Below are 21,097 nucleotides of genomic sequence, written 5' to 3'. Positions count from 1 at the left end.
TAAATTTATGTTTTCCATACTTTCCTCAATAAAAATAGTTTTGAAATAAAATTGAAATTACAAAGTGTTTAAAGTTCATTTGGGAGGTGTTTACTGTAAAAGGTGTTGCCGTAGCTATGATAAGCTTTCAGCTGATCAGTACTACAATCGAAAGCATATAAAGTCTATCGATAACTCTTCCGAACAGTGATGCCAAAAATGTTTCTACAAAAAATAGCGAAAAATAACATTTTGCACAGTCATTGGAATTTCGTTTAAATTTTATCTGAACACAAAGAAGAATAAAATTTTTTGTATATTTTAGTATATTTATTAAAGATTACGCACAGCATTATTAAATAGACAAGTGCGAAAACTTTGAAAATACACTGCAATTTTTATCGATGCTGATACTATAAATTACACTTTTAAGCAAGCAAACAAAACAATGGACACCGGGGCAAATGCTGAAATTGGTAATATTCTAATTATGGTTTTTGTAGCTTTATAATTAGGAAACAAAAATGTGGATTGAAAAAAGCAAATTATATTCGTTTGGCATCTTTTGTGTTCGGTGGTGTTCCTTTTTATCTATTTGCAGAGCTTCTGGAGCGAGTGTTGCTCCGACTAGGTAATGCAGACACCGATGAGAAATTAGAAGCAGCAGTGAGTAAATTTCTGACGCCAGTCATTCTGAAAATTAATTCGCCTCACAATGTGGTTAGAACAAAGGCAAGTGCCAAGTTGTGAAACAAGATTCAGCAGAGATTGGTAAAAGCATTCCCTTTTTTATACATAGGTTGTAGAAGTGTTGACCCATATTAAACGGCGATTGACTTCACGGGGTCAAATTCAGGTACCGGTGGAGGCACTCCTGGATCAGTATGCTCTACCCGATAGTACAACATTTCTAAAAAATTTCGCCATTATTTTTATCACCATGGGATACCCGCGTCTGCAATTGGAAGAGCAGGCGGCCTTGGCTGCCAAAGTGGTGGGCTGTGAGAGCAAGATGGATAACTATCAAGACAAGCTGTTCGGTCTGTTGCTGCCCATTTTGGGGGACCTCAAAATACCCGAAGATCCGGCCCAGCGAAATAAGCTTCTAAATCTCCAGGATAAACCAGGAGTCAGTTCGAATTTTTTATCCCTACTGCAAGATGTGCTACTGCTGCCCTATGGCATAACACAGGATCAAGATGTGCCACCTGGTCTAAGTCCTTATAGTTTTAAGCGCATCATTGCCAACAATTGGAGAGCCGAGGAATTGGAAAAGGTTAAGAAGGGCATTGTACGTTTCCTTTGTGCCGGAGTTTTTACAGAAGTGGAAAGCTTTATATTACTTGTGCTGGCCTCAGCGGATACCCGCTTCAGCGTGGCTACACCAGCTATTACAGAATTAAGCAAAGTTTGCACTATGCTGGATTTTCATCAACCAGTTGTAACCGCTCCATTGTACACCCTCTACATTGGTAACCAAAATAGCTTAACAGAACGCCAGACCCGACCATGTTGTGCCCGAGTTCGTCAGAAACTTTTACAGCATCTTATTAGGTGCCGCGGCAAAAGCATCAACGTGTCCAAAGGTCTACCAGTGATATTCGATACATTATTTGGAACAAATACGAATCAAAAGTGCAAAGTCTTGGCCCTACAGTTTGTGGAACTTGTCCTAAAAGAGTAAGTTCGCCTAGACATCCTGTTAAAACAGGTTTTCATATTTCAACTTCTAATAGCGGACCTCGGGAATTGGTGTCCAAGGTGTCAAGGGTAATTCTGACGGGCATTACCAAGGTTATTGGACGTGGCGACTCGGCGGAGCCGAATGATGTGCAGAATGCTGCCTACTCAGCATTGGCTCAACATGCACGTAGCTTCCCTCAGGATGTCAGTCAGGATCTTAAACTTGTTTTGGGCTATTTTCAAAACTTGGCCAACAGTGCTCCAGACTTGCATTCATCCATACGTGAGGCTTTGGTATCCATGGCACCAGCATTTGCCTGGAAAACCAAAGAGAAAGCCGAAGCATCAATGGATGTGGATGACGAACAGACTGCTGATTCGTGGGAAGTACAACTGGATGGGCAACAACATCTATTGCTGGCTATGCTGTTGGACAATGCCGAATCCAAAATTCAAATTGTGCAAAATGTAACGAGTGTATTTCTAACAAGTTGCTATCCAGAATATTATGCTCCTGCACGATATCTACTCTTGCTCATTGCCGGTGAGCGAAACTCATTGAGAGAGAATGTTACCTCGTATTTGTATGGAACCTCGAAAAAGGATCATGTAAACTATAGTTTCATTTCATCCATTGAGCAACGTGGATCTCGCCATTTGAGCGAATCCATTGCCGATTTTAATCATTTGTCCCTAGAACAACGCCGTGTGGTATTGCCCAGTTTTTCGGTTATGATGAAGCATGTTCACGAAATGGCCCAGAAGCGTCTAAAGAAGAGTACATCCGGTGGAGGAGTAGTAGTTGTGGGTAAAACCAAATTACCATTTACGCTGGACGTCTATGAAGAGCTGCTCGACTATCTAAGGCTCTGCCTGTGGTATTCTGCCGATATAGTAGGTGCTCCTGGTGATGAGAAGCATACCCAAAAGTTGAGGAAATATATCAGTTTGAACTACGAAGAGGACGAGAATAATCCCCTTCATCAGTACATGCAATTCGTTCAACGCAGTGTCGAGGCTAAGAGAAGTAAGTTAACACTAAAACCCAGTTGGCCAAATCTTTATTCTTTCTATGTCTTTTATTAAGCTGAATCCAATTTACTTGGTCTCTATGATCTTTTAAATGCTGATCCACAATTGTTTGCATCTAAGCTGCTGCATTTACTAGAACCGCTGGGCAACTCGCTAAAGGATGTTTCTGAAACAATGCGCAATAATGTGGCCCAGGTCTATGGTATTCTATGGGCTTATGGACTCCCCGATGATAAACTAAATGAAGAAGTGAGTGAATGTCTGCGCAAACTGTCTCAATCATCTTTGGAACATAAACATGGGTTACTTCTTGTGCTGGGACACACGTTGAATCGAAAGATCAGCTTACAGTTATCACAAAAGGATGCAACATCGAAACCAAAGGACTATGCCGAATGGCCACAATTTGTCGATGCCATTAAATTTATTGGTTGGTGGTAAAAACAATTACCATTCGTATTTACTTTAATTATGCTTTGTATTCGTAGCTAAATCTCTGTGTGAATCGCAATGGCTTCTGGTGTCAGCAGCAGTTAAATGCATCTCAATGATTGGAAAGACTGTTGAGATACCCAATGTTCAGGTGGAAATACAATTACCTAGCTCCAACACCAGTGACAACTCCAACACGATTGCAGATGATGACGAGGAGGAGTATCGCAGCATTGAGTCATCAACTAAACTGATAATATTTGGTGTAGTCTTCCAATTGTTGCGTAGCACCTCGGCCCGTCAAAAGATTCGCGAAGAATCAGCCAAATGCTTGGGATATTTGGCCATAGGTGATGGAGATCATTTCACCAAGCGAAATCTTCAGAAATTTCTCACCTTGGCCAAAGTACAAAAGGATGCCGCACTTAATATAGCAATATCCGAGGCCATTGTCAATACTCTGTGTGGATATGACGTGAATAAGGGAATTCCAAGCGAAAATTTTAATAATGCCCATTGCACGAATGCCGACTTTGAGCAGTTTTTGAATTCTTTAATAGCTCTAGTCACCGAACCAAATCCGAATTCACGGCAAGCCATTTCCGTGTGGCTATTGGCGGTGGTCAAACACTGCAGCCATCGTCCAGCGGTGCTCAACAAGAAACAATTGCTGCAGTTTGCCTTCACAGAGTTACTTTCCGACGATAGTGGTAAGTGGGAAAAATTATAACCGAATACACGCATTCTCTAATCAAATCCAAATCCACAGAATTTGTGCAGGATGTAGCCTCAAGAGGTCTAGGTTTGGTCTATGCTCTCTCCGATGCTGGTAGTCAAACTGACTTAGCGAATTCTCTTTTGGATCAGCTGATTGGCGGCAAACGCAAAGTTAATCAGGTTACTGGCGACACTGAACTCTTTGCCGAAGGTATGCTGGGAAAAACGCCCACTGGCGGCAACATCACAACCTACAAGGAACTCTGCTCTCTTGCCTCGGATCTTAATCAGCCGGACATGATCTATCAGTTTATGCAGCTGGCTAATCATAATGCAGCCTGGACCAGTAAACTAGGAGCGGCCTTTGGACTGAAAACACTTTCCGCCGAATCCAAACAAAAAATGCAGCCATATTTGGGCAAGATTATACCGCGGCTGTATCGCTACAAATACGATCCAACGCCAAAAATTCAAAACTCAATGATATCGATATGGGATACGATTGTCACCGATTCCAAGGAGACCACAGAGCAATATTATTGGGAAATCCTAAGGGAATTGTTGGATAATCTCACATTCAAGGAATGGCGTGTTCGTATTGCATGCTGTTTGGCTGTAAGAGACCTTCTAAAGCGACCCAATGGTTTAAGACTGCGTACGGAAGACCGTTTACGACCAAAATCCAGCGGTAGCGCTACACCTGATCCCCATAAAATGGATGTGGACGATGATGTACCGGAACCGGAGTTGAAAGAACTCTGGGTTCAACTCTTCCGCGTTATGGATGACATTCACGAAGGAACCCGCATGACAGCACATGGCACAGCCTCATTCTTGGGTAAATTATGTGTAATTGCATCCTCCGCTGAGCACGGTAAATCTGGCTCAGCCGTGTCCACCTCTATACTACCCTTTCTGCTGGAGACCGGGGTGGGCCACAAGGTTAGCGATATTCGAAAAGTGAGCATTAAGACCATTTCCGACATGATAGACTCATCGGGAGCGTTGATTGCACCGCATTTGGTTACGCTAATCCCATGCCTGTTGCGTGCCACTGGCGAATTGGAGAACACAAAATTATCATACGTCTCAACACGACTTGGAGCCGATCACGAGGCCCAGGAAGCCATCGACACGCTGCGTGCCGAAGCCGCAAAATCACATCACACCATGGAGACCATCAATAAATGTGTACGGTTCATAGATTACCCTGAACTGGAGAAAATGACCCCAGAAGTGCTGGAATTAATGAAATCGAGTGTAAGCCTGGGCACCAAAATTGGTTGTGCTCATTTTGTTTGTCTGGTTAGCATACGCCTGGGCAAGGAAATGTCCCCAGTGGTGGGAAAATATATTCGTGCCTGCTTTGTCGGTATCAAGGATCGCAATGCCACTGTTCGAAAGTACAACGCCACGGCCATTGGTCATCTACTTGGTTTGGCTAAGGTAAGCATATAATTGATATAATAATCAAAAATCAGTGACAGAACTTTTTAGGAATGGAAAAATTTTAAGCAAACCTCTCAACATTCTTCTTTTTCAGGAACAATCCATTAAAAATTTGTTTGCCAAATTGGATGAACTCTACACAGAGCAGCCAAACAATCGTTCCATTGCCTTGACCATCCAATCAATTAACAAACGTCATCATGAGTTGCTTAAGGATTACATGGACAGCATGATACCATTAGTATTCTTTGCTATGCATGAGGAAGCTTTGGACGAGAACTCTAAGTCCAATGTGGAATTGTGGAAGGATCTTTGGAACGATATTTGTCCAGGTGATGCGGGCATACGCCTTAATTTGAATGTTATAATAACCAAATTGGAGGCTTCGTTGACCGATGCCAGTTGGTCACGTAAATCTCAGGCAGCCAATGCCATACAAACGATTGCTACACGTCTGGCCAGCAGTTTGGATGAGGCGGAGAGAGTGCGACTCATCAAGCTGTTACTCACTGGCCTCCAAGGACGAACTTTCCAGGGTAAGGAGCGACTGCTACAAGCTCTGGCTGCTCTCTGTAAAAATTTGAATCCAAAGCATGAGATTTCCCCGAGTATCATCGATGCTGCATTGCGAGAAGCACGTAAAAGAGAACCCACTTATCGCACCTTAGCTTTGGCTGCTTTAGGTGACATCCTCGAGCAACTGGAGGCAGACCGATTCGAGGTGGTTTATAACATGATATGGAATCTACTCGAAAAGAAGGAACTGCATGATGATGACGACGACGATGACGACGATGGGTCCAACTCTAGCAAAGACCTTAGTGCAGATGAGCGAAACAAACGGGCTCAAACTCTGAACAAACTTAAAGAAGTTGTTTGGGAAACCTTGGGAAAATCGTGGCCAAAACATGCCATTGAAACTCAATATAAATATCAACTCACCCTTGCCGAGAACTGCTCGAAAATATTGGCGGAGAGCACTCGCCCAGTTCAAGTAAGTCTGATGGCCGCCCTGTGCAAGTACGTCGAGCGTCTACACATTTTTGAAGACTCCTTGCCTAACCAAGAGAAGAAGATTAAGACCGATCAGCCGATACCTGCAATCCTTAACCAAGAGGACATAGTCCAGAAGATTTGCAATGATATTCTTGCCGCTGTCACACTGGCCGCTGGCGTGCCACACACTGGTCTGAAGAAGGAGGCCCTCAACATTATATTGATGCTTATTAAGCGTCTCGGTGTGTCCAACGATCAACAGCATCTGGCTTTGGTTAGGCAAAACTTTGAATTGAATCTGGATAAATTTCAACGGGATCCGGCCCCCGAAGTGCGTTGTCGCATCAAGGATATTGAGGATAAGCTCGGCAAGTTGGATGCTAGCCAATAAGTGATGAAAATTTATATGGTATTCGGGCAGGACATTGAGAAAATAAAAAGACAGAATGTTTAACAGAACATCTAACTGGCATCCTATTGTGTGTGCTATTCTAACAAGAGTGTACCCAAAATATATTCCTGGAAACGGTTGTAAAAATATATCCAAGCAATCAACGTTTAATCCAATTGGGTATCCATTTCATTTTAAAATCATATTTTTCTAACAAGAAAGGGTAACGAACAAATGATCCGTAGTAGAATGAAAGATGAACCGTTTGCATACTCAGCCCCCTCAATGAACGATTCTAAGATTCCCTCAAATCATAATTGTAAAAAACTGAAATATAAATTGTAATATTATGATTCGATTTGTATCCATTTGGTTGCTCTTTTTTGTTCATAAAGTCTAATTGATTAACGTCACAGCCAATAACAAAAATATATGTTCCAAACTTCCTAGGACGCATCACTTACGAATCTTAGATATATCTCTTCCTTAGCCTCTAACATAAAAGTTTTGGGATTGAATTCTATCTTAGACACTGTTTGATCACAAGTCTCCACACGACATAGACGTAAAATATGGGCCAAACCCATTTTTAGTTGCAGCAGTCCCAGGCGACTTCCTATACAACCATGTGGTCCAGCTCCAAATGGAATATAAGTCATAGGCAAAATATTGGCCAAGGAATCGGAGGAAAAGCGCTCTGGATCAAAAAGATCGGGCTCGGGCCAGTACTGTGAATTGCCCAAATATAATGATAGAATATAGATTTGTTATCGAACTTACCTTCTCATCGCGCTGCAAACCCAGTATGGAAATGTAGGCTGGCATACCTGGGGGCACCACAAAATCCAAATGAGGCTTCAGAGAGAAACCGTTTTGGTTGCTGTCCACCGTGCATTCTCTATTGATAAAGGCGGCAGCTGGATAGAGACGCAAAGCTTCCAAGCAAACCATTTTTAGATAAGGTAAATTTACAAGCGTCTCATAGGATAAATATGAAAGATCTGTAGCAAATGCTTGATGCAGTTCATGCCTTAAACGCTCCTGAAGATTTGTTTGTTTGGCCAGCTCATACAGTGTAAAGGCTAAAAGGGATGACGAAGTCTCAAATCCGGCCAATAGAATTATACCCGCCTGGGAAGCAATAAAATCCTCATGTTGGCAATAATGTCCAGGGGGTAGATTTTTTTGCATTCTCTGCAATTGATCTATAAGATCACCCTGATGTTTCAGTTGCGGATCTTTAACCAGATGCTTCATGAAATTGGCATAGTCCTCAGTAAACACCTTTGCTCCTAGAATCTTTGTCCACGTGGGCAGAAAGAAAATGGCCATAAAATGAAACACCTTCTGAAGATTTGGTGAAAATAATTGCTTGGTTATTTGCCGAAGTTGTGAATGACCACTACGTAAACCACCGACATCCAGACCGTAGAATAGCCTTCCGGTTAGATCTGTGGTATACAGCTGACACATCTCACTTAAAGGTAACGTGAGTCCTCCCATCGTCACTCGCTTTTTTAGATAGTCTTCCAAATCGTGCGCCACCTTAAGCATTAGAGGATACATACGCTGTTTCATGGGTCCACTGGCAAAAAGTGTGGACATGCATTGACGGCTATCCCTCCAGTTGTGATACTTTGCCAGGGGCAGAGTCAACGAACCCATGGCATCATTTTCAGTTCCCGCCGCCGCCTCATAGCGATTAAGAAAACTGTTGAAGTTCTTGATGAGTATAAGGCGTATCAATTCGGGATCCCGGATCATTAGTGCTGGTGTTTGAAATATAAAGAAGCCAACGACCTTAGCGTCGTCATCTAGATCGGAATGAGCATAAATATTGCGAAATAGATCGGCAAAGGAGATTCGCAAAAATAACAATTGACGTAAATGACCCAACGGGGACCAGACTGAAGTGGATAAATAAGGTATCCGGTGATCCTCAAAATAGCAATATTGTTTTCTCAACCAATAATGGCTGCCGGCAATCAAGATGAGTAGAACGAGGAGCCCCAAGGAACACCAGAATTCGACCATGGTGGCTTGATGGAAAAAAAAAAAAAAAAAATTTTGGCATGTTATTATATTTCAAATGGAATCTTCATTTATTATCAAATGTGAGTGGGATCCTAACCTTGAATTTAGTTTAAATGATCTGTAGGAGATCTTTGTTTTGTTTTGCATAAAAAGTAGTCCAATTTACATTACAAATGATGTTCCTCTATTCAAACATTTCGATGAACCCTGATCTCTAATTTTTTGCTCTCATATTTAAGTCATTCCACAATGGTGGTCACAGACAGTTTTCTAGTGTATCGCGTACGTTGAACATGGAGCTCGGAATATTCTTGCCCTCAATCCTAATCGTGGTAATCTCAATTTACTTTTTCCTGCAACGTCATTATGGTTACTGGTTGAGACAAGGAGTTAGGGAACTACGTCCCCAGTGGCTGGTGGGCAACTTATCAGGATTATTGAGCATGAAAAGCAGTCCAGCGGATTTCATAAGTGATCTCTACAATCATCCAGATGCCGTTGATCAGCCCTTTGTTGGCATTCATGTGTTCCATAAACCCGCAATACTTTTACGGGAACCCGACCTTATTAAGAAGATAATGATCAAGGACTTTTGCCAGTTTGGAAATCGTTACTCCAATTCCGATTACAAGGGCGATCCTCTGGGATCTCAGAATATTTTCTTCCTGAAGCAGCCACAGTGGAAGGAAGTGCGTCTGAAGCTATCGCCATTCTTCACCAGTACCAAATTGAAACATATGTTTCCACTTATCGATGAGGTTGGACGTAATTTGGACGCCCATTTGCGTCAGCAGCCGTTGCACAATGAGCGGATGCGTAGTTTTGATGTGGAGGCCAAGGAGCTATGTGCCCTATTCACCACAGATGTGATCGCAACAGTGGCCTATGGGGTTCAGGCGAACAGCTTCAGTGTACCGGATAGTGAATTCCGTCGCCATGGCCGAGCAGTCTTTGAATTCAGTTTAAAGCGAGCGGCAGAATTCACTTTGGTGTTCTTCTTGCCACACCTAGTGCCATTCTTTGGCTTCAAGGTGGTTCCCAAAGAACCAACCGAGTTCTTACGGAAAACCATAAACTATGTAATGGCCGAGCGCGAGCGCTCCAAACAGACGCGCAATGATCTAATCGATATACTCATAGAGTTCAAGAGAAGCACACAGCAGGCAAAGGACACTGGAAAGAATGGCAATCAGCTTGTATTTGAGGGCGACATACTAGTTGCCCAGGCTGTTCTATTCTTCACCGCCGGCTTCGAGTCCTCCTCCGCTACAATGTCCTTTGCCCTTTATGAACTAGCCAAAAACTTGGAAATCCAAGAACGCTTGCGAGAGGAAATCAAAAAGGCTTTGATCCAGAGTAAAGGACAGGTAACACAGCAAATGATCGAATCCTTGGAGTACCTGCAAATGATCCTGTACGAAGTATTGCGTATGTATCCACCGCTTCCGTTTCTGGATCGGGAGTGTACCAGCGATGAAGCTTATTCTTTGGCACCATATCACAGTTTTCGTGTTCCGAGAGGCATGCCCATCTATATTCCAGCCTACGCTTTACACATGGATCCTCAGGTAAGCGCTAAATGGAAAATGATTTTTATCTCTAATTTTCCTCTATTTTTAGTACTATCCGCAACCACGTAAATTTCTTCCAGAACGTTTCTCGCCCACAAATCGCAAACTAAATACACCCTACACTTATATGCCCTTTGGCCTGGGACCCCATGGCTGTATAGGTGAGCGTTTTGGCTTTCTTCAAGCCAAAGTTGGCCTAGTCTATTTACTGCGCAATCATTTGGTGACCACCTCAGAACGAACCCAAGGACGCATGAAACTCGACACCAAAGCAATTATATTGCAGGCTCAAGGAGGCATACATTTGAAACTTGTACGGAATCCTTTGGGCGTTTAGGACTTACCCGGGAGTAAAATATAAATATATAAAGGGAGAGAGTTTAAGCGACGCGTATAGATATTAGATCGGAGTTGGAACGTTGACAACTGTTTTGGTACTAACTCCAGGGACTTGCGTGTTTTGTTATTTTAAATTCTGAGAGGGAACACTTCGCTGTCCCCCACATCACACATCTTGGAACGCAATTTGATTGGCAATTTGCGTGTCTGATCAGTTGGGAGAAAAGTCAAAACAAAAATAATAACCAATTGTCTCCGATTCCCTTTTCCCGGTCGCATTTCCACAAATGAGTCAACGAACGATCTTTAGATTCAATGTCTGGAAATCAGATTCACTTGACTGGGTTTATGTGGCCTCAAATGTAATCTGTAAGTGAATTATTCCATCTAAACCAATTCAGGCAAAAACTTACATATTATAAACTCTCGATCATCGATTTACCTAATCAAATCTATTAACTTGTAACTGCTTCAGAAAAACATTTTAATAAACAAATCAATTTAAACTAATGGAATCCGTAATTTTAATATTAAGTTCAAGGAGATTCCTCCAGGCGTCACAAATGGCCCACCAATTTGGGCACAAAAAAGGCAACAAAGAAATCCTTGGCACGGGAAAGCTTTAAACTGAAACTCCGTTAAACTTCCATGATAGCGGAACTCTGCGTCCTCTGCCAAAAGCGGTGGATGCTATAGTATTAGTAGTAAACTGGGCACACAGTGGCCGCAATGAGCAGCAATGCCTCTGCTTAGGCAATATTACACGATGCCTTCTAAAGGAAAGTTTTTAAGAAAGATTAAGAGGTTGTTAAAATTCTGAACCCTTGCCACTCCAACCTGAATTGCACCGAGAGTAGCACTTGACTACATGATAAGCCTATTATTCCGCACGCTTCTGACTAGTAAGATGAGGGCTTGGTTTTGTTTATTTATTTAATCTACGTGTTTTAATAACATCATATAAAGCGTTTTGCACAGATGTTAAAGTTACGATCATCGATTAAACGCTTTGTCAAAGGAGTTTTTAATCGATCCATTGTTCCAACTTCTGAAATCAAAATGATTTTTCATTGGAGATAGGTAATCGGTTCTTCAACAAACCGTGCCTGTAACTAATAAACAACTATAAAATGATTTGTCGTTATAACCCTTTAACTATTTCCAATATCATTGTCTTTAGTGCTTTCTCATGATTACTTTCGTTTATCGAATACTGACCTGGTCTATAAATGAGCATGATCGAAACTTTTCAATAGCTCGTATCTACGAACCGAAAGACTGTTAACCAAAAACCATTAAGACTCAGATAACGATTGAATAAACACAAATGTGTCCGTATATATACGAAGTGTTTTAAGATTGCGATAGAAGGGTGGTAGGTAGAAGGAGAATGTACACAGAAAACTTCTGAAGTGTCAAAGACCGCTTGAAAAAAACGTCCAGATTCGAATATTTGTTGATAACTTTATGGTCAATAATTATTTGTTTTCAACAACAAATGTTGGCAACTGAGAGATATAGGAAACAGAGTATATTGGTCACATATATTTTGTTAAAATTCAGTTCATTGGGGGAAACCGGGAACATCCTTTGTCCCCTGATTTGCTAGTTTGAATCACCGATCCAGGCATCAAATTTATAAAGTTTATAAAAACAAACGTATTCTTTCGAAGAATGGCCAGGTTATGCACGACACATTGGCACAACGACCGATTTTTATTGGATAAAACCTAATTTCTGTGTTAAAAGTTAAAGGTTGACATAAATTTGATAAACATAGGTTAAAACACAGAAATTTTCCCAAATAAGATACATTGCGTATACTTAATTATGAAGAAATAGTCCTGTCAAATAAGTTGAACCAAAAAACACATTGTTGGCCCAGATAAGCGCTATGTGTTGTTTGTGTTTTCGAGTTGGGTCGGGTGGGAGCATGGGAGTCGCATGGAGCGAATTCGCCTCCTTAGTTTTTAGGCATATAATTGAATATACTATCATCAAAAGCGAGCTTCATTTCTTTTTTATTTACATCATAAAACCTCTTATGAATATTCATGGCGCCAAAGCAGTGGCCACAAGCGTAGGGCTGGACAGCGCAATCAGGCTCTCAGACGCTAGGCCGACAGAAGAGTCAATTTTCAAGGGAGCGAACCAAAAGACCTCCAGTGGATGCAGTGTTGCCGCAGCTGTGTTGATGTTTTGTCGGTTAAATGTTTAATGTTGGAGTTTAGCTCAACCGATAATACGCAAATCGGGCGGGACTTGAGCCATAACAGGATATCCTGCATACGGGAAAGACAGTTTTAAACTTATTTCTTATTATTTTGTTTATATCATTTAATAAATCTTATTTTTACAAACTTTTGTTGATGGCTGTAAGAGTATTAGACACATATTTCATTTGTCCTTGGAATAATTTTAAGGTAACTGAAATGTGGTCAGTTCAAAGGTTTAATATGGGTTTTGGGCGAAAACTTTCATCGTTCAATCCATCGAAGATGTTGCTTGCAATGCTGGATCTAAGGAGGTCAAATAGAACTTTAAATTTCGTTTTGATTATTGACCTACGCCACCTTCATCTTAATACAACTTCTTCATATGCAACTTCGGCTTCAGCTTCCTAAGATAACTCATACTTTTAAAAGCATCACTTTATTTGAGGCTGTCTTTGGGGGAAATTCATTAGTGACATTTTCTAATTCATTTGATGAGTCAAAGAGTCACGTGACATTTCACCTTTCCACCTTGTGACTTTTTTTGACAGTTTTCTCTCCTCTTTGGGGACAATGCGCGGTTCTGATCAGAGTTGGATGACAACTGTTTTGGAACTAACTCCAGCGACTTGCGTGTTTTGTTATTTCAAATCCGGAGAGAGAACATTTCTCTGTCACCCGCATCACACATCTTGGAACGCAATTTGATTGGCAATTTGCGTGTCTGATCAGTTGGAAGAAAAATCAAAACAAAAATAATAACCAATTGTCTCCGATTCCCTTTTCCCGATCGCATTTCCACAAATGAGTCAACAAATGATCTTTAGGTTCAACGTCTGGCAATCAGATTCACTTGACTGGGTTTATGTGCCCTCAATTGTAATCTGTAAGTGAATTATTAAAAATCTAGCCGGGAACTAAATAGATCATCTTGATCATCGATTTACCTAATCTAATCTATTAGATTTAGTATGAATATTAATTTCAATTTTGTATTTATTGAATGCGTAATTTTAATATAAAGTGCAAGGAGATTTCACATCTGGCCCCCGTTTTTGATAACAAATTATTGATTTGTTTTACTGAACTACTTTCTCATCGTAAAGGCAATCATTGATAGTCTCTAGGTTTATACCCGTCAATGACTGCAGAACAAATCCCTTGGGATCGAATTTCATTTCCTTAATTGTATCCGCACAAGTACGTACATAGTGATTCTTGAGGAAGTGCACCAGTCCCAGTTTGGTCTGCAGCAGGCCAATCCGACTGCCAATGCAATTGTGGGGACCTGAACCAAAAGGCTGATAGACTCTGGTATCAATAGATTTACGGTTTTCAGGTGCAAACCGTTCGGGATCGAATTGATCTGGGTTTTGCCAGTACTGTAATAAAATAATATTAAAAACTGCGTATTATTATCGATTTTGTTGTCCTACCTTGGGATCACGTTGCAGTCCATAAATTGGAATAAATACCGGCGTTCCATTCTCCAAACTAAAGTCATAATATGGTTTAAGAGACCAGTCAGGCTCACCCTTGACACTTTTATATTCGCGATCCAGGAAGGGCAACACCGGATATAAGCGAAGCACTTCGTCCACCACCATGGACAGATATTCAAGTGAATTGATTCGCTCATAGGACAGCTTTCCACCCTCTTCTACAAGAGCCCCAACGATTTCGTCACGCAGACGCTTCTGTAGCTCTGGATGCTTGGCCAGTTCATATAAGGCAAACGACATGGTGGACGATGAGGTCTCAAATCCAGCTGTGAAAAACAGTCCTGCCTGCGCCACCAAAAAATCTTTATTACGGGCATAATGTGGCTTATTGGGTTCCTGAGCAGCCTCCTTGCGGAGACCCACAAAGATGTCAATCAAGTCGTTACGAACTGTACCAGTCCGCTCTCGATCTTCAATCACATGGCTAATGGTGCTTCTCATAAAGTGGGAAAACTCAGGTGTAAAGAATTTAATCCTGAATAGACCCACTAATTTGGGCACAAAAAAGGCCACAAAGAAATCCTTGGCCCGGGAAAGCGTAAAGGTAAACAGTTTTCTTCCATGATAACGGAACTCTGCGTCCGGATTCTGCAAGCTATGGGCTCTTATGCCAAAAGCGGTGGATGCTATGGTATCAGTAGTAAACTGGGCACACACCTCCTTGATTTCGGTAATAAATTTGTTGGGATATTTGCTTAAATGTAACTCCAGATCGTCAGCAATCTAATAGAAAAAACAAAAATAATTATATAGACATTCCGATTTTCCTTCGCCGTTTTCTTCCTACCTCTAACATCAGAGAATACATCTGTTTGATCTTGCCACTGGTGAAGACAGGAGTTAATTTGGTCCGCATCTCCTTCCATGCATTGTTCCGCACAAAGAACAAGTTATTTGAGGCCAAAGGATCGCCGTGAGGATCGCATTGGCCATATCGGTTGTGGAAACGATTAAAATCCTTGATTAGTACAGATTTAACCAACTCCGGATCACGTATAAGCAAACCAGGTTTATTGATCGAATACATGCCCACCACAGCCTCATCCTTCATTCGAGGATCATTGTAAATCTCGGATAAATGCAAACCAAATGAGTTCTCCAACTTAAATACTGCTTTTGTGTTGCCTATAATTGGTGTCGGCGGTATATAAGGTAAGCCTTTCCGCTGCCAATAACTGTGATTGCGCTGGAACCACAGGTAAATGGCTCCCAAACCGGCCGCAATGAGCAGCAATGCCTCGGTTAAGGCCATATTTCACGATGCCTTCTAAAGGAGAGTTTATTAGAAAGATTAAGAGGTTGTTGAAATTCTGAACCTTTGCCACTCCAACCTGAATTGCACCGATAGTAGCACTTGACTACATGATAAGCCTATTATTCCGCATGGTTCAGACTAATAAGGTGGGGGCTTGTTTTTGTTTATTTATTTAATTTATGTGTGTTAATAACATCATATAAACCGCTTACTGACAAAATTCGCATCTCCATTATATTAACTTGTTGCAAAAATGTTTCTAGAAACCTGATTAGTCAAATGTGTAAGTGACGCTTCCAGTAATTTAATTCCAATAACATATTTGATTAAATTTAAATTTATCTATAAAATCATTGAATTAATTTGTTCCTGGTTTTTGATAAAAAGTTTACAATTCTCAAATTTTATTTGTCCTTACGATAAAATGTTTTTTTTGAAGAAAAAAAAAACCGATCCGATCCATTTTTCTGTCATTAAAACCTAGTATTTGGTCCTTTCGATTAACAATTTTCAACATCATTTTCTTTAATGCTTCGTCAGGATTTCTTTTGTTAATCGAATACTGACCTGGTTTACAATTAACTTTAACCGAAATATAATGGACACTTTTAAAGCACTCGTATATATTAACCGAAACACTGTTGAAAGCACACTTAACGCAAATAAAATTTTGCTCGCGTATTTATAGGTAAATTCTAGACTCAGATTGCGATTGTAAAAACCCGAATGTGTCTGTATATAAGAGAAATAAATCTATGTGTAAGATTACGATGTGCACAGAAAAGCTTTGAAGTGCTCAGTATCAGCTACTACAGATAAAAAGTCCTACCGGAGCACGTTGGTGCTTGATGATAATCAAATATTAGATGGGAATTATGTATATAGAATACACTAATTTACAAATTTCGCCAATGTTTATTTTATACCCAATTTAAGGGGTATAATTTTTTTAAGTACAAAAATGTCTAACGTTATGTTTTTAATTACACTTTTGCATGCTTATCAATAATTATTTTTTTCCCAAAACAAGTTTTAGTTACGCTCCTATTTTTATACGAAGGGTAAAGCGACGATTCTAAACTAAATTGTCATCAATCAAAATCAATCTCCATATGCTAAGATTTAAAAGCAATAATTGCATAATGACGCGGAGATATAACAGCATCGAATAGGTCAACAATATAGCTACGATCATAGCCAAGTTCCTTCAAGTACAGAAGTCGATCTAAAAGAATTAAACTTTCCAGCGCAGGAGCAAATGTCATGCGTAATAAATAAAATAGTTCCAAATAATGCTTATCCAGGGAATAGTCTTGAACTAAAGCCTGTAGCTCGTCTGGATGGACATCGTCTAACCACTTTGCTTCCAATTTTTTTCCACATTTTTGTATATAATCTGGAAAATCTTTAAAATTACGCACTTTTCCAACTTGCAGTTCGTTTTTCAAGTTCGGAGCATGCCGACACACAAGAACCTCGAGACAAGCCCTGTAATAGAGTGATATATTTGGCAAATCCTTCGCATTGAGAGTACGCTCAATTGACTGGGCAGCCAACATTCGGGCATTACGGCCCATACGGAATTGGCGGTTTTGAAGATAACGGCTAAGTGGAAATCCACAGTCAGTTTGCAAATCCATTACTGACTTATTGCCAAAGAATTCTTGCTGCGAAAAAGTTTCCTTCAGCAAATGATAACAGCAACCAATATTGCAGAGTATCTGACATTGTGATTGGGAATGGAAGACTTGAAGGCAAGTGGCAGCGAGATTGCCACAAGTGTGCAGCCCCGTCAGGCATATGGGGGAACTGGGTGATATTGAAAACTCAGTAAATTGTTCAGCCAAGATTTGGTTTAAATTCAGGTCAGTTGTTATAAATCTAGCTGTTGTCCTGTAGTTTTGTAAACTGGGCACATCCTTTGGCGAAGATTGTTTATCTCGGCATTTGGGTGATATTCCACGACTTTCCAGATCTGCCCGCTCAGTTAGACCGTTCCAGGCACGCTAAAATATAAACAAAATTCAAATTTGATTTTTAATGTTACTGTTAAATTTCTGTTATCTTAACAGAGAAATCGTTTATCGACCATTTAGTTTCTTACGACGCTCATCTCTAACACGCTCGCTTCTGCACGCTTCGCCGGCAATATTTTCATTCCAAAAAAAAGTGAAAAAATATAAATAAACAAAATGTCGGCTGGTATGCCCATTAACCCAAAACCATTTCTTAATGGTCTGACTGGCAAACCGGTGCTTGTTAAACTTAAATGGGGCCAGGAATACAAAGGCTTCCTGGTGTCTGTGGATGGCTATATGAACATGCAATTGGCCAACACGGAGGAGGTGATTGAGGGCTCCGTCACTGGTAATCTGGGTGAAGTGCTGATACGTTGCAACAATGTGCTATACATTAAAGGCATGGAAGATGACGACGAGGAGGGCGAGATGCGAGATTGAAGCCGAATCACTAATACAACTTATGCTTAAGTCTTTGTACAATGAAATAAAATATATACATTTATTTATATAGTCAAACTTGCCTGTAATTTTCGATTACGTTCCAGTGCATTTTCGGTGTTAGCTGGATTTGCATCGATGCCAAGCACACGGTATCCATATTGAAGAGCCAGCCGTGAGGACAAATAACCCTTGCCATCGCCGGCATCGACAATATAGATATTTTCTGCTTCACCAGTTCTTTGTATAAGCCGATCTACTAGCGATGCAGTGAGTTCGACCTAAAGTGGATGACATATGAACCTATTGCTGCCCACTAAAACTCAAAACTCACCTCGTGACACTTCTTAGCACTCATGAACTCCTTGATACTGAGTTGCTGCTTGTTTTCATTTCCTCCAGATAATTCTTCAAGGGTCGTAATTAGATCTTTGAAATACTTTAAGTGTTCTTGTTCTCCTCGTCGCAGATGTTTTGACCAATTCGGAAATCTTTCACTTTCTCTCTGTTCCCTAGTCCAAAATAGTTCTTCTATAGCCATCTGAATATCTTCTTCGCATTCCAGTTCCTGCCTCAGCTCCTCGGGCACAAAACTTATCCAATGCTTGTCCGTTAGATAGTTGACCATGTGGCAATTAAGAAAATCCCAATATGGCTGCAAATAAGCCAATAATCCATCAAGACGCTGCTGCAATTGGGCCACGCCAGCTCTTGCCATTTCCTTTTAAAAACTATAATCCTTTACCTCCTCTTTCTCAGAGGATGAAACAGTTGCCTTTGTATTCTTTGTGCCCAATTGAGCAGACAAACGACGATGCGTGTTCCGGATAAGTTCTACGGCCCCAATAATATCTGCCTTCTCGTCGTTGGTGCGGGGAAACTGATCGATAAGCAAACGCAGCTGTTGCAATGATCGTTTCACCTTGTCCGTATGTGGTAGTTGCTGATGAGCCACCACCTCACCGTAAATGCTGCCCAGCTCTTCGCCCAATTGAACTCCCTGAGCGTAACCAAGTTTATAGCCCTCGCTGTTGCCCTGAGCCTGACCCTCGCTCCAACCTTCGTTGTAGCCTAAACGGGCGTGTTTCTCCTCGGTCAGTACTATGTCGTCGAACAAGTCGTTAATATCGTCCGAAGAATGGGACATGCTTAAAACAAAAAGTCAAATGTGGTTGAAGCAAATAACCAAAAAAAACAGCTGATTTGATCGTTTTTTACATGCGTAGATAACATATGTACATATTTACACACAAATTTCTTTTTTTTTTTCGTTAATTTATTTAAACTGTTGATCAATTTTGAACGCTCGCTTTGCGGGTCGTTTAGTGGCGTAACAGATGTAAATTTGGCTAAGTGCTTGAAGCCATGCAAGGCACATCATGAGCAGAACATAAGGCTTTTTCTCCTCCTGTGGTCTTCCTATTCTGACCAGGCGTCATCGTCATCTTCGCTGGACTGAGAGTTTGTGTTGGAATTCTTACGTGGTTGTACAGGGGGCGGTATGACGCGGGATAACTGAATCATCATGGGGTTGCCACCACTGGCAGGGTTTGCATCATTGGGATTTTGACTGCCCGAGATTCCCTTGCGTCTCTGCATAAGCTTGTTATGCAAGTCGGCCATCAGATCGCCAGTTACAGCAGCTGATCCAGCCTTGTGTCTGGTTGTATCAACCACATCCAGCGGAGCAGCTGCTGAAGAGCGTAGACGGCCACCAAGTGCTCCACCAGCGTTTCTTATGGCTTCCATCAGTTCGGAACGTGGATCAGGAGGTGCAGCTGGTGGAAGTGTACTGGGCATGATGAGGGGAGTCTCAGGTGAGGGTGATAGGGGTTTGATCGCGCCACTTGTGGGTAAAAGCGGTAGTGATTGAGAGTTTCGCCTTTTTGGTAAATCTGAAGATGGTGGTGGGGGTGGTGGAGGCGGCGGTGGTGGTGGTGGCGGCGGAGGTGGACTAGCTGAGATAGATGCTGACGTTCTCTTATTGGGGATAGGAATGTGCAACTGTGCTGCAACTGCTTGCACTGTTATTTCCTGCTCTTCCATTTCACTTAAGCCCGGCAAATCCGGCAGATCACTATACTGCTCGGATGGGGCAATCCGCGCTGGTTCTTCAACCGGTTCATATTGCAAATCCTTGGCTATTCCCGGTAAGTCAGGCAAATCCAGCGGAACATCAATCGCCGGAGCAGCCTGAGCCATCGGTGTATAACGCAAGTCTCCTGACGGAGTAACCAATTTCGTGGCTCCATAATGCAAAGAGTGTGGGGCCGGTGCCAATATTTGCTCTCCCGTCTCTAATGGCTTCCTCAAATGAGTTCCTCCGCGCTTCTGAATTTGCGGAGGCAGACAACGCTTCCACGCATTCAAATCCTCTCCGTAGGCAAACTCATTTGTATTAAACCGCAACAAAGATGGCACAGACTTGACCCCGGCTAAGGGCAAGTCACCCAGGCCGGAAGACCGATTGGTCATTTTCCGATCACTAACCAAAGGTGGTTCGTACTGCTCCTCAGCTCTTACATGAAAGAGGACCAGCTCATCATCTGGCTTGAGATCAGAGCATGGAGCACTGCATCTTTGCCGCAAATCTGTCTGCGCCTGCTCCTGCTTCTGCTGTTCGGTCATTAGCTTCTGAGCCACCTGAGGAAAGGTGGCAGGAATCTTTACCAGAACGTCACTGGCCGGGAAACGTGCGGGTGCGAAGATTTTGATGGCCCTTTTGGAGCCAACCAATTGTGCATCGATTTTTTCCTGCGCCCGTTTTACACGCAGGTTTATTTCCCGGACTTTGGCACCATTCCTTTCCAAACGAGCATCGATTCTCTCAAATATTGAATTGATTGTTTTGTGTAGACAGTCCAGTGACTGGGCTGCTTTGATTATCGTCTCCTCATGATGGAGATCCGTCGGAATGATAGCCACTTCGAAGGCACTGTGTAGGTAAGTGTTGCTTTCGTCCATTTCTTATAAACATTAACAAAAGATCCAACAACAATAGAGTAGATAACGTCAGTGCTGATAAGTTGTCGATAAGTTATCGGT

At 41.6% G+C, this 21,097-nt stretch overlaps 7 protein-coding genes across 7 annotated transcripts; 3 read left to right on the top strand and 4 right to left on the bottom strand.

Annotated features, from left to right (window-relative positions):
• Positions 1 to 205: 205 nt before the first annotated feature.
• On the top strand, positions 206 to 7,047 carry LOC137575938 (proteasome-associated protein ECM29 homolog). The gene is made up of 8 exons (XM_068288718.1): positions 206 to 455; positions 581 to 711; positions 779 to 1,659; positions 1,716 to 2,689; positions 2,750 to 3,124; positions 3,183 to 3,836; positions 3,896 to 5,289; positions 5,387 to 7,047. Exons 1-8 carry the CDS (start codon positions 428 to 430, stop codon positions 6,677 to 6,679), a joined length of 5,730 nt encoding a protein of 1,909 aa, XP_068144819.1. The 5' UTR covers positions 206 to 427; the 3' UTR covers positions 6,680 to 7,047.
• LOC137575721 (uncharacterized) lies at positions 7,033 to 16,237 on the bottom strand. Its single transcript, XM_068288354.1, has 7 exons — positions 16,161 to 16,237; positions 15,126 to 15,605; positions 14,273 to 15,061; positions 13,918 to 14,218; positions 10,629 to 10,721; positions 7,460 to 8,718; positions 7,033 to 7,407 (listed from the first exon to the last, which is right to left on the bottom strand). Exons 2-7 carry the CDS (start codon positions 15,588 to 15,590, stop codon positions 7,126 to 7,128), a joined length of 3,189 nt encoding a protein of 1,062 aa, XP_068144455.1. The 5' UTR covers positions 15,591 to 15,605; positions 16,161 to 16,237; the 3' UTR covers positions 7,033 to 7,125.
• Positions 8,999 to 11,089, top strand: Cyp6g2 (Cytochrome P450 6g2). Its single transcript, XM_068288719.1, has 2 exons — positions 8,999 to 10,281; positions 10,334 to 11,089. Exons 1-2 carry the CDS (start codon positions 9,007 to 9,009, stop codon positions 10,619 to 10,621), a joined length of 1,563 nt encoding a protein of 520 aa, XP_068144820.1. The 5' UTR covers positions 8,999 to 9,006; the 3' UTR covers positions 10,622 to 11,089.
• Positions 16,238 to 16,488: 251 nt separating the features above from the next.
• On the bottom strand, positions 16,489 to 18,770 carry LOC137575940 (probable methyltransferase-like protein 25). The gene is made up of 3 exons (XM_068288720.1): positions 18,387 to 18,770; positions 18,136 to 18,333; positions 16,489 to 17,599 (listed from the first exon to the last, which is right to left on the bottom strand). The coding sequence occupies exons 1-3, from the start codon at positions 18,768 to 18,770 to the stop codon at positions 16,709 to 16,711; spliced, it is 1,473 nt and encodes a 490-aa protein (XP_068144821.1). The 3' UTR covers positions 16,489 to 16,708.
• On the top strand, positions 17,696 to 18,130 carry SmF (small ribonucleoprotein particle protein SmF). The gene has a single exon (XM_068288723.1). It carries the CDS (start codon positions 17,786 to 17,788, stop codon positions 18,050 to 18,052), a length of 267 nt encoding a protein of 88 aa, XP_068144824.1. The 5' UTR covers positions 17,696 to 17,785; the 3' UTR covers positions 18,053 to 18,130.
• A 6-nt stretch (positions 18,771 to 18,776) lies between the features above and the next one.
• On the bottom strand, positions 18,777 to 19,236 carry LOC137575941 (protein LTO1 homolog). Its single transcript, XM_068288722.1, has one exon. The coding sequence runs from the start codon at positions 19,197 to 19,199 to the stop codon at positions 18,777 to 18,779; it is 423 nt and encodes a 140-aa protein (XP_068144823.1). The 5' UTR covers positions 19,200 to 19,236.
• Positions 19,237 to 19,312: 76 nt separating this feature from the next.
• wash (washout) lies at positions 19,313 to 21,032 on the bottom strand. The gene has a single exon (XM_068289166.1). It carries the CDS (start codon positions 21,014 to 21,016, stop codon positions 19,472 to 19,474), a length of 1,545 nt encoding a protein of 514 aa, XP_068145267.1. The 5' UTR covers positions 21,017 to 21,032; the 3' UTR covers positions 19,313 to 19,471.
• Between the last annotated feature and the right edge of the window lie 65 nt (positions 21,033 to 21,097).

Source organism: Drosophila tropicalis, unplaced genomic scaffold (genome assembly GCF_018151085.1).
Source record: "Drosophila tropicalis isolate 14030-0801.00 unplaced genomic scaffold, ASM1815108v1 contig_593, whole genome shotgun sequence".
Taxonomy (NCBI): domain Eukaryota; kingdom Metazoa; phylum Arthropoda; class Insecta; order Diptera; family Drosophilidae; genus Drosophila; species Drosophila tropicalis.
This window is presented reverse-complemented; position numbering and strand designations above follow the sequence as displayed.